At 55.6% G+C, this 14,887-nt stretch overlaps 1 protein-coding gene across 2 annotated transcripts; it reads right to left on the bottom strand.

Annotated features, from left to right (window-relative positions):
• Positions 1-1,785: 1,785 nt before the first annotated feature.
• Positions 1,786-14,527, bottom strand: TBX3 (T-box transcription factor 3). Of its 2 annotated transcripts, XM_054712612.1 has the most exons (8): positions 13,540-14,527; positions 11,687-11,954; positions 10,715-10,774; positions 10,302-10,448; positions 8,255-8,331; positions 7,134-7,291; positions 5,047-5,723; positions 1,786-3,262 (listed from the first exon to the last, which is right to left on the bottom strand). In XM_054712612.1, the coding sequence occupies exons 1-8, from the start codon at positions 13,914-13,916 to the stop codon at positions 2,801-2,803; spliced, it is 2,226 nt and encodes a 741-aa protein (XP_054568587.1). In that variant the 5' UTR covers positions 13,917-14,527; the 3' UTR covers positions 1,786-2,800. The 2 variants fall into 2 exon arrangements, with proteins under 2 accessions (XP_054568587.1, XP_054568588.1); XM_054712613.1 differs by lacking the exon at positions 10,715-10,774 and having other exon boundaries at positions 13,540-14,526.
• Positions 14,528-14,887: the final 360 nt, after the last annotated feature.

Here is a 14,887-nt window from a genome sequence, read left to right as displayed (position 1 = left end):
CCACGTGCCCGCTGGAGATGGGAAGGGCTTTGCTCCCCTCTCCAGAAGGTCCTGACCTCCATCCCCTCCCAAGTACAGGATGGAGGAGGGGAGGGCTCCTCTGGCCGGCCATTCTAGAGGCTGGAGGGTGACAGGGACTTGGGGCCGGGCTGGCGGGCTCCAGGGAGGGGGAGGGGGGCAGTCAGGCAGGCTCCGGCTGGGCCCTCACGTCATGGCCCTCAGGGCAAGAAAAGCCGGGAGAACCTTCCCGTACATGCGCCCCCCCCACCCCCCACAACTCCGAAATGCAGCTGGGGGTGGGAAGGTTAGGAGACCAAAAGGCTGTCGCTGCCTCACCATTTTTTATTGAATGTTTCAAAGATAAATTGAACTTCAAAAGGCAACTCCTCCAACAGCCCGGAGGCTGGTTGGAGGGGAGACGTGGAGGAGGGCGCCGGCCTCCGGGGCCACTTTCCCCGCGGAGGGGGTCACATACGCGCCCTGGAACTGCCCTTCCCGGCGCGGAAGGCTGGCCTCCCCCCTCGCGTGACCCAGCCGAGCCCGGCGGAGCTGGCCGCGCTCTGCACGCACGACCTCGGGTCGGGGCCTCGCCGGGGCGCCCCGGGTCAGCCTGGTCCCATCTGAGACCCCAGGGGCCGCCAGGGGGACTCGCTGACAACTGGGGGGCGGGGGGGGGTCGCCGCCTGGCCACCCCGCGGCCGGCTGCGGAGATTCCGCGAGGCCTTTTTGCCCACATTCGGATTTCCCAGGTCCAGGGGGAGAGGGAGACGGAGGCTAAAACGAAAACGGTCGCCGAGCTCCAGCGTCTTTGCGGTCGGATCCGTGCGGGATACACTGACTTAAGGGAGCGGAGCATTCTCTTCCCATTAAAACCGAAGTATCTGACGTTGCTATTCTATCCAGTTCCAATCAGCCCCCTTCCGTCCCTCGTCCCGCTCCCTAATTTAAAGGAAAAGTGATTTCGGATTGGAGCGGCCGGCTCCCTCGGCGGAGCAGGGGACTTTTGTTTTTAGCTTTGTAGCTTGAGTGACACCTCATTCGGGTTCCGCGGGGGGCGGTCTTCAATACTTAAAGGCGAAGGGAAGCGGGTAGAGGGAGGCCGGAGGGGAAGATCCGAGGCCCCTAAAGAAAAGCACGGACGGAACAAGGCCCAAAGTCATTTCAATAAAAATTTATTGAAATTTCATGACGTTTTAAAGGGGGGAGGGGGGTTACAGAAAACCAAAGAACTCGTCGATTATAACACAAAATATACCTTCGTGAGTTTTTGTCTTTAAACCACCTCAGCACCTGACTTCTGAACTGTGAATCTCTCTCTCTAAAAGGCACCAATGCAAAGACACCATCGATACTGAAGACAGTAGTCAATGTCACTTCCTTTGGACGATACCAGAGACTAGCAAATACAGATACAAGAGAAAAATTAGGGAGTCAAGCCGCAGCCTCTGCAGCCCCCACCCTGGGGTCCCCCTCCCCCCCCAAGCAACCTCAGAACCACAAGGTGGGGTGTTACATTTTAAGGAATTTAAGGTGGGACTGGGAAGTGGTTACCACCACCTCCCCAATTCTGGGCAAAACAGGCAATAACACTTTTCCTCACACTTGGACATTAGGATTTTTTTTTTTTTTTTTTGCGGACAACTGTTTTGAAAGTGTGTTGGTGTTGGTGCAGAAAGTGTTTTCTAGTTTCAAAAGCAATCCTGTGACCTTGAAATAAAACTGACTACAGGGTAATCCACACAAAACTGGACAGCTGGGATCCTATTTACAGAGCTATGTACAATGTCAATAAATTAAAGTTTAATTTTCCGAGCATTCATATTCCATCTATTTACAAGAGTTATCAAATAATTACATAAATACTTTGCTAATAGTCTCGCTTCTTCTTTATTATTTTTTTTTAAAACCTTGTTATTGCATATACAGGAAAGAGAAAGAACCGCCAGAGAGTGACAGGCAGGAATCCTGCTCCGGAGCTTAGATAAAATAAACTCATTTTTTTTTCGTGTGTCTTCCCCACCCCTTCCCCTTTAAATCCGCCGCCAACTGAGAGCTGGGGAAGGGGCGTGGGACCATGTTCTTTCCCCTCTAAAAGCAAGCATTCAAAAGGAAAAACCACAAGTACATCGCTGTGGGACATGCAAGAAGAGGCCTACAGTGGCTCTTAAAACATCACAATATTAAAAAGACACAGATTACCTTGAGAGAGACTAAACCAGGCGGGCAGGGGCTCCCCACCCCCACCCCGAAACAACGCTGCTTAGTCCTTTATTGAGAACTGATACGCAAGTCACTAAAAAGTTTTCATCTTTCACAAACAGAATCATGTCAATGTACTCCTTTGCCCCCGGTATATATTTTTTTAAATTTTATTTGTTTTTGTTTCCACTGGACACGGTGAAGGAAAAAATATATATATATAAATCTGCACTGGGAGAGACACTTTTCAACACCCCCCCACCCCCCACCCCGTGGGCCTGGCTACCTTTTCCTTCCCAGGCCAGCCTCCTGGAGGTGCTCTGGGCAGACGCGCTTGAGCTCCCACCCCCAGCGGCTCCGTGCCACAGACGTTTCCGAGCCCCAGAACCTGCACCAGGTCCCGGGTGCACCCACCACGCCAGGGCGACAGGGCTTGTTTCTAGCACATTCTCTCCGGGGAATCCGGCAACCCCTCCCCGGCAGGACCGCCCCGAGCCGGGCTCACCCCACCGCGCGCCCGGGGGGGGGTGTAGTTTTCATCCCACAAAGTGCACTGCAGACGGGACGGGACTGGAATGAAGAGCCTCTGCTGGGGAGGGGCCTACGGGGACGCGCTGCGGGACCTGTCGGGCTTGGCCTCCAGGCCGCTGACCAGCCGCTGGATGCTCTGCAGTTCGCTCGTGGCCGCCTCTTTCTCGGGGCCGAGCTTGGGCGACAAGGACACGGAGCTGGAGGAGAGCGTGGAGGAGCGGCTGTTGAGTTCCGAGCCCGAGTCCACGGCCACCGAGGCCGGGCTGGCGGCCAGCGCGGCGGCTTTGGCGTCCAGGGGCCCCGCGGCCGCGGCCATGGACGGCAGCGCGGTGGAGAGCAGGCTGCTGCTGTCGGGGACCGGCACGGGGATGGAGTAGGGGCTGTAGCGCAGGCGCGGGCGCATGGTGTTCAGGTTGAGGAAGGGGTGGCGGTGCACGGAGCTGGAGGCCGCGGCGGAGGAGGCGGCGGCCGCGGCGGCCATGTAGGTGTAGGGGTAAGGGAACAGGCTTCCGAAGGGCGACATGGCCAGGCCCTGGGGAGGGAAGAGAAACGCGGGCAGCGAGTCAGCGAGGAGGGGCTGCGCGGTGGGGAGGAGCCAGCCTGGTCCGCTTCCCCTCCACCTGGGGACCTCGAGCGAGTGGGCAAGTCCCTATTCTCTGGGGGTGGGGGTGGGGTTTGGGGGGGGGGGGGCTGGAGGTGGAGGAGGGGGGAGGCCACTCAGACCTATTTCTCTAGATCTACATCTTAGCTGTGTCACCTGGGCGGAGGTCCTTCCCTCCATGTGCCTCAGCTTTCGCACATAAAAAAAGAACAACAGGGAAATATTAAATAATTCATATACTATCGGGAACTTTGTGGACATTAACTGAGCTAATGCCTTCAATATGCCCCTCGGGGTGCCTGGCCAACAGGACGGATCCACACGCTCAGGGTCAGTTGTTGCACCTGTCAAGTGGGGCTGTGGTCAGTCTAACACCCCCCCCCCCCCCCGCCCCGCCATGGTGGCTGAGTATGAACCGGAGGGCATACAGTATTTGGCATCATTATTTCTCATTCTTGGTCCCCTCCCGAACCCTTACACTCCAACCCTAGAAGTTTCAAAACAAAACAACACACACCAAAAAACAAACAAACTAACAAACAGGGCAGATCTCCAGCAAAAGGAAACTGGGGAGGGGGAGGAGGGGACACAGCGTTTGCTACAAACAGAGAAGTCACCCAGCCTGATATGCTGGTGTTACAGGCAGAGAAACCGAGGCAGGCCCCAGGGCACAGGAACTCCCGAGCTAGCAAGGGGCAGAAGCTGAGTGTGAATCCAGGGACCTGGCCTGGGCACTTCTGCCCCCCGCCTGGAGGTGCCATTAGTGTCCGGTGCCCACAGATGCCCTGCGACCTGGTCTGCAGGAGGGGCCAGCGGAGGAGATGGCAGGAACTGAGAAAGGCCAGAAACCAGCCTTTCTTTCTCAGTCCCTTCCTCCCCTCCTCCCCGCGGAGAGGGCGGCCAGCCCTGCCTCTTGGCTTGGGGAAGGGAGACGAATGTGCTCAGACAAAACACAAGGCCAGGGCGTGCAGAACGCCTCCCGGAACCTTTCCACCAGTTCAGAGTGTCTCCGAGCGGCCAAGCCTGCCCCGGGCCACCCCGGGCCCCAGCACAGCTGTCCGCGCCACACGGAGGCTGCCAGGCTGCCCCTCAACCCCGACATTTCCCACGTGTGCGCACACCATTAACCCTTTGGGGAACAGGCTGGCCTGTTTGGGACGGGAGCAGGGGGAAAGCTTCAAATGGGGGGATGAGGGCTTCAGTTCCCATCCCCGGGGAGTCACTTCCGCTCCCCAGGCCTCGGTCTCTCCCTTGTCTGATTCCTTGTCTGACTGCAGCGCTGAAGAAGCTAAAATCACAGGCGCTGGGAAAGGCCCTGGAGTCAGGCTGCCTGGGGTAGAGCCTTACTCCACCACCTACCTGCTGTGTGACCTTGGGTAAGTTCCTCAGCCTCTCTGGGCCTCATCTATATAAAGTGGAGGTGATAACCGTACATCAGAAGTCAGACTAGATCAAGTACTCAGAAGAGTACCTGGCACCCCATAAGTGCTGTGTGTAGTTATTATTACCACCTACCTACCTACCTACTCTGCTATAAACATCCCTTCACTTAGAAAAAAAATTAAGTATTTTTTTTTTGGGGGGGGGGGCAGTGTAAGGTGGTGATGAATCTAGGAGGTACACCTTGCACCTAGCAATTATTCTCATTTAAAGCTTCTAGACCAGAAGGCTGGGGGAGGGGCTGGGGAGGAGGCAGGAGGAAGGAGCATAAATACCTGCGAGGCCAGGACGTGCTGCTGGAGGTGGAAGGGCAGGGTGGCGGCAGACGCCCCCGACAGTCCCTGCGCCGCCGCGGCGGAGGCCATGGCCGTGGAATCCAGGCCCGACACGCCGGTGGAGGCCCCGGACACGGTGGCCAGCAGGGGCCCCATGCCCGCGGCCATGCTGGAGAACGCGCCCCCCATGGCGAACTGGCTGGGGTGCAGGAAGAGCGGGTGTCCGTTGAAGAACTGCTGGCCCGCCAGGCCCGGGGCGAAGCCGAGGCCGGGCAGGGGGCCCTGGCCCAGGTGCGCGGCGGCCGCGTCCGTCTGCACCGTGAGCGGCGCGAAGGCCTCCTTGGCCGGCAGCGCGCGCGCCTCCTCGGCCTTGGACGTGGCGGCGCCCTCGCGGCCCGGGCTCCGGCGCTCCTCGGCGCCCAGGCCGCGGGTGCTGGACGAGATGGTGGCCGGGCTGTGGCGCGAGTCGGGCGACGCCTTGTCCAGCCGCCCGCTGTCCCGGGGCCGGCCGCCGGGCTCGGCCGCGAAGAGGTGCGCCTTGGCCGCGGGGCTGCCCTTGTCGCGGCTCGGCTCCTCCGACGTGGTGGTGGAGATCTTGGCCGCGTCGCAGGCCTCCGGGCCGTGCTCCTCTTTGCTCTCGGCCTCGGCGTCGCTCTCGCCCTCGCTGGGACACAGATCTGCCAAAGGAGGGGACAGAAGCGTGGCGGGAGGGCGTGAGCTCCGGTCTGGGCCCGTGGAAGCCAGCTCCCCAGGATGGAACCTGGCTCAGCCGCTCACTAGCAGGGTAGCACCCGGCAAGCCCCTTAACCTCTCTTGTGCCTCAGTTTTCCCATCTGCAAAATGGGAGTGGTGACACTCCGTAACTTGAGTGGAAAGATTCAATAAGCTGATAAAGAAGATAGACCAGGCCCTCCCCCCCCCCCCCCATAGACACCTCTCTCAAATGGTAATGGATTTTACTTTTATTTTTTTTCAGGCAGGGATTGAGCTCCTACGGCTGTCAGACTACCTTGACTTGCCTTTCAATTGCAAATTTCCTTTTTTTTAAATAAAAAGGAACTCACACTAAAACTCACGGAGGGAACACCGTCTAGCCACCATCCGGGTCTTTGTTTAGGGACTGATCAGGGCCTTCCACAAATTTGTGAATTCTTTGGGAAGGATCTGTTTGGAGAGAACCCTGACATCTGGATTGGTGGGGGCAGAAATGAACTCCCCCCCAACACTCAACGGAGCCTCCCATCGCCCCGTCCCTGCAGACAGAGGTGGGTGCGGGGCAGCCCCTCCCCTGCCCCCAGACAGTCATAGAGGTTCCTTTTTCTTTCACCACACCCTCGGTGGGTGTCCTACCAGAAAAAGAAAAAAAAAAAAAGGCAAAGGGATCTTATGTTATGTTTAAAGCTTAAATGGATTGAGGACATAAAGGACTTCCATTTGATGAAACGGAAGAACAGGTCTCTTCCCGTTGCCAGAGCGTGTGTGTCTTTCCAGATAAATAGTTCTTTGCTCTTTAAACACAGGAAACGGACTGGGGATTTGAACCATCTTGTCCCCTCCCAGCCCCTCCCCTCCCTCCGGGACTCACACCCCCAGAGGTCCATCCCCTCTCACAGGTTGTGGCTCTACCACGGTGTTCTAGGCCCTCTGCCCTTTCCAGGTGGCAGAGAATCCCTGGCCTCCCTCCCCCACCCACCCCCAGGCCAACACCTTTGACTTTTGAGTTCAAAGATGGCAGAAAGTGAGTAGTTGTTTGGAGACAGTGTGTGTGTGGGTGGGGTGGGGGAGCCGAGGGGGACTTTCCAGGCATGTTTTCGAAGCTGCCCCCACCAAGAGGGAATATACAGACACCACCCTCCTCACAGCCAAACCGAGGTCTGGGGGAAGGGGTTCTGCGCACTCCTTCTACAGCTCAGGGAGGTGGCCACACCTGGCACCCTTCTGCAGCGCTGGCTCCTGTTTAGGGACTTCTAGGAAGGTCTGCAGATTTCGAGGGGCAAGCTCCCGGGTGGGTGCGCCCCAGCCCCCAACTCTCCCAGGCCTCCACGGCCTGGAGTCCCGAAATCACCCGGGTGCCCAGGCCGGCTTACCTTTGAGGTTGGAGGTCCCAACAGTGGACACAGCCGGGGAGGAGGACTGGGCGAAGCAGCTGAAGGCCGCCTGCTCGCTGGAGGACTCGTCAGAGGTGCCGTTGTCCTTCTTGTGTCGGTCCTCGTACACCCTCATGGACTGGAGGGTGAGCTGTTTTCTGCGGGAGCCCACACCCAGCGTGAGACCAGGACGTCCATCTCCCCTCTCCCCGGAGGCGCACACCACACCCCCGGCCACCTGCCTGCCCGGGGACAGCCACCCGGACCCACACACTGTTCTTGACCCTCTCACTGGCTGAAGGCGGTGGCCCCGGGGTGTCGGGTGGAAGCAGGCTTAAGGTGCGTGCACTCAAGACCAGGGTTTCATTAGGGAAAGGGCACCCGGGTGTGGGCTGTGACTTGGTTTGAAAACAAAAAGCCGACAAACTCCCCACTGGTGGCTAAGGTGGGAGGAAGTGGTTATTTCACGCTGCACTTATCTGTGATCCGTTCCTATTAATTGGTGTGTGGGGGGAAAAAACCTACTTAGACGTTAGAAATTACTTTTTAGCGCCTGCCCCTCCCTCAGGGCTGGTAGGTTAAAAATTTGGGTTAATTTTCTGGATTTTAGAAATTCTTTGAACGCGGGTGGGGGAGGGGAGAGTTCCTTTCATAGACTCTCCAGCTGTCTGCTTGATGCGAAATGATCCCTGTACCCGCAAAAGGGGGGAGCCCCAGATTGCTCCAGGGGCCTCAGTTCTGTCTGATGGTATGTGCAAGAATTCCAAAGCATTTTGTGAGTGGCTTAGTTCTTTCCTGGGACCGGTCCAGGAGTAACTGCAATTAATTAGGAATTAAGAGCATCTGTATATAACTGATTATCCCTGTCCCTTTTCTCCCCGAGAGAACCATGGTGTGGCCTAATGTCCTTTAAGGTGACGTGTAGGTGGTAGAAGAAATAGTGTACAGACATCAGCAAGCACGTGGCAGAGGGGAGTTCATGACCACCTTCCCCCTCCCTCCCCTAATATGAGGGCCTGCACCCCACCGTGGAGAGGCCTGCACCCCACCGTTGAGACTCGGGACCCAGCGAAGTGATTCTTTCTAAATTATCTGAGAAAGAAGTAATTGTCTCAGCTCACCTTTTCTCTCTCCTGCCATTCCCAGTGTCCCGGAATCCTTTTGCGAAAGGGTTGTTGTCTATTTTTAACTGGGTTATCTAGAGGAGGACACACAAGCAAGAAAGACACGTTGGCCTCGTCTTCTAGAATGTTCTGAGTGTTTTCCCTCAACTTAGCCGTTTACTAGAAGTCTGACTGCCAGCAGGAGCGGTCGCTGGGATGTGCTAGGTTCAAGAGCAAGGGAGAGAGAGGGGTTACAGGCAGGTGTGGAGGGGCCTGAGGTAAAATCCCAGGGGACTCCCCCACGGTGTGCCTCTCCCATAGGGGGCCAAACCAGGACTCCAAGCTGAAATGACCCCGCCTGGGAAGTGCCTCCTCCTTTTCTCTGAGCAGCCGACAGCTTGGGCTTAGAAATGGAAACGTTGTCAGAATTGTCAAAAGGGACAACCTGTAGACTTGAAAGGTATGCTTTCATTTTCCCTTTTGTTTTTTAATACCATGCAATTAATCATCAGATACGCTGTGGCACATTTCTTAGCCCCACACATACCACACACACACAAACACACACACCATACACTCCAACCTTTTTCTGTGAATCTAATTCGATGATTTATGGGATTTTGCTACCCTTATGCCAGAGTGGGCTTGATTTTTTTTTCCCTGGGTGGGGCGGGTGCTTGAGGAGTTAAAATATTGACAATTGCAGATTTAAAAGGACTGAGTGACCACTGGTAACATTTGTTTTCATTTACATGCTTCTGCCACGGCCATTAGGTAGGGAAGGCCCGTGGTCTCTTTGTCTGAGCACAAAATTGCTACAATTGATTATCACAGTAACAAGGTAAGATTCCCGGGCTCTGGGGCTAGAGGGGGCGTGCACTCTGTGGGATGAGGGGAAATGCCCTCATATGTCCTCTTCCAAATCCCTTCTCTTTGGGGGGATAATAACGTGCCTAGAGGTCCTTGGAGGGGGCAGAGGGCCCCCTGGCTGGATCCTTGTCCTTGGAATAAATGCCGGTGCGCTTAGACGTGCAGGGACAGGAGGCCACGATACCTTAGTCCCCAGACTAAGGCTCCACACCTCAAACAGCCGGCCCCAGAGGAACCCCCTAGAGTGACAGTGAATTCAAAATGCAGGGTGTTGTCCCCGGAGCGGCACTCTCACTGGGACCGGGATTCAGAAGTCGAAGAGCAAGGGTCCTCAGCGTCCCCCCTCTCCCCAATAACTGCCTGCTAAAAGTGTCTCTGTGCTCCGTGCCCATGACCTTCAGGCCACCATAACTGTACATACCAGGTGCTGCCCGCTGTTCCATTTGGGGACACTCCTAATCCCCGGCCTCAGGCCCCGGGAGGGAGGAAAAAAACAAAACCAACTTCCAACAAAGTGGTGGCTTTGGTCACCTCCTTTCCAAAGCTTCAGACAACTCAATTAGTATGACCCTGTGATCAGAGTAAGTTTTTCCAAACACACACACACACACGCACACACACGCACTCACACACACGCACACACGACACACCATAAAAAACACAGCAGCATAGAAGGTAATAAAAACCAGACCAGCTCCTCGTGGATTTCTGGCTAAGAAAGAGAAGGGGCTCCACGGGGATTCTTCTCCCAGGATCCCCCATGGCTTCTGCCTTAAATCCTTAGCTGGTTCCTCTGGAACCTGATTTCTTGATCCTTCTTCCTGAATGGGGAAGAGGATAAACCTCGGAACAAACAGGAGAAAGCCCTGGGGTCAAGGGTGGGGGTGGGGGTGGGGCGGGTGGCATCAGACGCTGGTCACTGGGAGCTGCTCCCGGACAGAGTTAGTGTGGCATTTTTTGTCACTTGGATCCTAGCTGGCCAAGTGGTTGTTTTTGTTGTGGCTGTTTTTCTTTTCTTTTTCTTCTGCCTCTGCAGTGTTCCAGTCCCCCTTCCCCACTCCCCAAAGCTCCACGGACAGTCCAATGGCAAAAGAAAATGCAAGACCCCCATCCCGATTCTCACCCTCACCCAAAGCAGCTTAGAGGGCAGGAGCGGTCTCACCTTTAAGGCCCCCCCAAAAGCGTCTTTGGTTACCTTATCATTCTGGTATGCTGTCACAGCGATGAATTCGGTTTCTGGGAACAAGTACGTCCGAAATGTGCTATATGGAAGTTTCAGGATGTCATTGGCTCTCACGATATGAAATCGGGGCTGGTATTTGTGCATGGAGTTGAGTATAGTCTGCAGGGGCAGGCGGAGGAGAGAGACACAGCAAAAAGGGTGCGCTGAGCGGGACAAACAGGATCCCCGGACCCCTGTCGGGCTAACAGCTACCCCACCGGAGGGCACCGCGCCTGCACCGAGCCCCCCTCCAGGGAGCACCTCCTCGGGCACTTGTCACTCCACAAAGGTGATCTTCTGGAGAATCCAAATTGCTCCTCAGCTTCCACAGGGTCCCCCCCACCCTCACCATCTCAGGTTCATTCGAACCTTGAACCCTAGCCTACCTGAGTACCAAAACTATAATTCCCCTGCCACGTTGCGTGATCGCTTGGGAAGGCCAAAGTCTTAAAAGATAGAAAAAAACATGCATTTTAATTTACAAAATGATTCAGTCCTTTAAGCGTCCACTAATTGACGAGCCCAATCCACTTAGGGCCCAGAGCGGCTGAACTCCACAGAGGAATATTTATGCCCTAATCAAATCAAGGGCTTCAAATGCAATTCCTGCCGCTGAAGAAATCTCCGCGCCCTCCTCGCCTTCCAGGGCCTAATCTTTCTGCTTATTGCTCGCTTATCACTGTTTATTTTTGTTGAAATGTTGGGGAGGGTAGGGGCCCGGGGCAAAAGGTCCTTTGCTAGACTTTTACAAGCAGCCCACGTCTTCTGGACGTTTCTAAGTATGCTCCCAACCAAATATATAAATATACTCCCCAACACCACACACACACACACACACAATTTTGATTCCGGAGGTCAGTCTCATTTCTAGTAAAACCTGACTTTCACCCCAGCCCAATTCTTTTCGAGTAAAATTAGAAAGAAAAGAAAAAAAGTCTTTCCCAAAATGCAATCACACCCTTTCACAACCTTCTGGAAGACTCGAACTTTCACACTCTCCCAAGAAATACTACGGCCGATTTCAAAAGAGGAGAAGGATGGTCTGCAAACCTTGATGGACACATCGCTTTTTAAAACCGAGTTTCTAACGATTGGCTTTGAACTTCCAATGCCAGGGCAGGCGTTCCCCAAGCCCTACGAGCGCCCCAGAACAGGAGGCCCGGCCTTCCGTTCTCCGAAGAGAAACACACTCTCTGCTGCGGATCCAACAAGTGCCCTGGGCTTTGGCCCCAGAGAGGGAGAGAGAAGCCTGGGCAGAAACTCACGGTTTTACACGGCCAGGGGGGAGCCCTGCCTTGGCTAGAGCAGAGAAAGAGAACTTTTTTTTTTTTTTACGGGAGAGGAGCGATGAAACTTACAAATCCATGCTTGTCCGAAATGTTGTTGGTGAGTTTCAGTTTGTGGAAAGTGACAACTTTGGACATCCACTGCTCCCCGGTAGCCGGGCTGTCCGGGTGAATGTACATTCTCTTTGGCATTTCAGGGTCCGCCTTACCCGCCACCATCCACCGAGAATTGTGAAATTTGTATCGACAGTCATCGGCGGCGATAATGTCCATCAACAAAATATACTTGGCTTTTTTATCCAGCCCAGAACACCTCACTTTAAAGGGGGGGAACATTCGCCTGCAATAGGAGAGGTGGGAAAAGAAAGAAACATAAGTCACCTGGAATCTTGGGTTTGATTCTCTATTTACCCTAAAATATTTAAATCAAATTTAAAATGCCTGGGCGAGCTTATGTTTCCGAGCGGAGCGGCTGTTTTCTGCAGCAGCAGGCGTATCAGAGTTTCATTTATCTTTAAATGTCCCAAGATTCAAAACAAGTTTGAGTGGTAGCATTCCATTTCTCTACATGGTCTCATTTCTTTATATGTTTTCCTGTCTGTGTGACTTCACAGGCTCATGCCCCTGCCTCTTCCCTGTCTAGCTCTACACCGCGCTCGGGGTAGGGTTTTAAAAGTGCGGTCAGCTAAAGCCGGAATTTTTCACCGCTCGTCCAGGAGAAAATGCCTCACGTATCAAGGAAATGGACGTCCAGTTTCTTCCGAAGCAGCCCCGCTTCCCAGCAGCAATCCCGCTGCTGGCGAAAAATGAAACCGGACTTGGGCGCGTTCTAAAGCCGAATTTTGTAGCTTGGGGTGAAACTCCCAGGCCTCATAACCAGCCCGCCCGGGCGGCGGAGCTCCCCACATTCCCCCACTGCACAGGCCCGTCCCAAACTGCCAGCCTGGGCCACCCAACCGCTCGCCGCCTGTTCCCCAGAAGTGCCGGGGTGCTAGCCTCACGACTTAGAAGGAAGCACTTCTCTGGGAAACTGGCTACATGTCTCCTGGGGTTGCGGGGTTTTGTCCCCAACTTTGGCCTCATGTAACTTGGACAGACAGAAAGCTGAAGACACCCTGAGCGGCATTTTATTTCTATTCTTTCCACTTGATGCCTTGATCGGACGTCAAGGCCATAAAAAAAAAAAATCAGCGATTTTCAGGCAAGGACCTCTGTGTAAAATCAGGGTTGAGAATATTTGCACACAAAACAGAAGCATGTGAATAGATCTTCCCACTGGCTCCTTGAGTCTGCAAACATACTCTTAATGATCCCCCGAATCGCCCGCTGGACTCTCCCCTGGATTAGGGACACGTGAAGCGGCGTGGACAAACAAACCCAGCTGCCCTGGGACTCCTCTCTGACCGGCAGCCACGGGGCTCAGGCCCCCTCCGCCCCGGCCCCGGAGGCGGGTCTGGTGGACAGAAAGAGCCGGGGAAGCTGGTGTCAAGGCCTCTTGCTCGCACACAAAAGAAAGGGGCTTTAAGTTTTAAGTTTTTCTCTCTGAGCACAAAATGAAGCAGACAAAAAAACCACAACATCAACAAAGCCAGAAGGAGGTTCCAGAAAGGTTTGAACAGGGAGACTGGATGCGGTGGGGTGGGTTTCTTTCTTCCTGCAGAGAAGTCTGGGCTCTCCCTAAAACTCTATCCCGTGGGGAACCCAGGCTGCAGAGTTAGGCAGGGAACGCCAGCGGCCGGCTGACACCCAGGTAAGCTGAACTTGCCTGCCACGGGGCAGGCCCGGGCGTCTGTGCACGGCTCCAGGGGCACCCAAGTTTTCCTGCAAGCCACAAGGACTGACAGAGCCGCCGTTCCGGGAGGAGAGAGAGAGAAAGAGGGGAAAGACCCTCCAAGAGTTTGGGGAGGGGCCCTCCGCGCGCTTACCTTCCCGACTTGGTGATGACCATCTCCGTGCCCCGCTTGTGGAACTGATCCCAAAGTTCTTTGGCCTCGAGGTGCACCTTGGGGTCGTCCTCCACCTCTTCCTCGGGCTCCATGGTCTTCAGAGGCCTCAGATGCGCCTGGGGCCCCAGGGACGAGAAAGGGATGCCGGTCTCGGCCGCCCCCACCAACTGATCCATGATCGGCTTGGCCAGGGCGCCGGGCAGCGAGAGCGCCGCGGCGCCGTTGGGAGGCAGAGTCAGCGCGGGGAAGAAAGGGGGCTGGTGGCCCAGCACCGCGCTCATGGCGAAGTCCGGCGCCCGGTGAGGTAGGAACGGATGGTAGGCCATGCTTGTCCCAGGGATGACCGGATCTCTCATGGAGAGCTTCCTCCACTCCGGGCGGGGCGCTGGGCTCCGGCGGGGACAAGTCCGCAGCTGCTGTTTTGTTTTGATTAACAGCAGCACATAGTTGTTGTGTGTTTTTTAAAAAAAAAAATAGGCAAAAAAGAAGAGAAAAAAATCACAACAAAAGCACCTCGAAGAGAGGGTGTTCAGTGTCTTAGTGTCTTTGGGGGAGGAGGATGCCGCTTTTAAAGGGGGCGAGGCGAGCGATCGGGAGACATGGTCGCGGGGTGACTTGTCCTGGCGTCTCGCGTGTTTAAAAAGCCGCCCCTGCAAGTCGGCTTCGGAGGCGGAGAGGCGCGGGCAGGCGGACGGCTGGCGCCCGAGCCCCGCTGCTCAGCTCCACAGGGACCCGCAGCCCTGGGTCCCCGGAACCGCGCGCCCCCAGCCCCCCAGTTCTTTGTTGCAAACGCCGAACGGTTCTCCTCGGAGACTTTTTTACCTTTTCTTCTCCTTCCTCGTCCCCCGCCCTCCTATCTCTTTTCCTCTCCCTTCCTCGCAGGAGGCGCCTGCAGCGGCGCTGGACCCGGCTGGAACCGCCAGCGAGACAGCGGAAAAAGTCTCTCTCCTTAAAAAAAAAAAAAAAAAAAAAATCTCTGATTTAAGCCCTCTCCTAGCAGCGCTATCAAAACTTGAACTGCACGCTGGCTTCCGTCCGCCGCCTCCTCCTCCTCCTTCCTCCGCTCCGAGCCTCCGGAGGGTGTCCGGGTTTCAATCCGAATCTGGCCGTGCTCTGCTCCCGCGCCTGCCGTCTTCCGTGTCCTAAAACGTGAGCGAATTCGCTTCCTAAATCTGCGTCCAGACGCACAGGGTAGGGGAGTATGGAGGGAGGGGGGGGGGCGAGGAAAAAAAGGAGGGAGAGCGAAAGAGAGAAAGAGAGGGACGGAGCGGGAGAGGGAGTGCGAGGAGAGGGAGGGAGCGAGCCAGCCGGCGAGAGCTCCTCGCCA

This window comes from Eptesicus fuscus, chromosome 23 (genome assembly GCF_027574615.1).
Source record: "Eptesicus fuscus isolate TK198812 chromosome 23, DD_ASM_mEF_20220401, whole genome shotgun sequence".
NCBI lineage: Eukaryota > Metazoa > Chordata > Mammalia > Chiroptera > Vespertilionidae > Eptesicus > Eptesicus fuscus.
The sequence above is the reverse complement of the archived record's forward strand: the minus strand, read 5'-3'. Positions and strand labels throughout refer to the sequence as shown.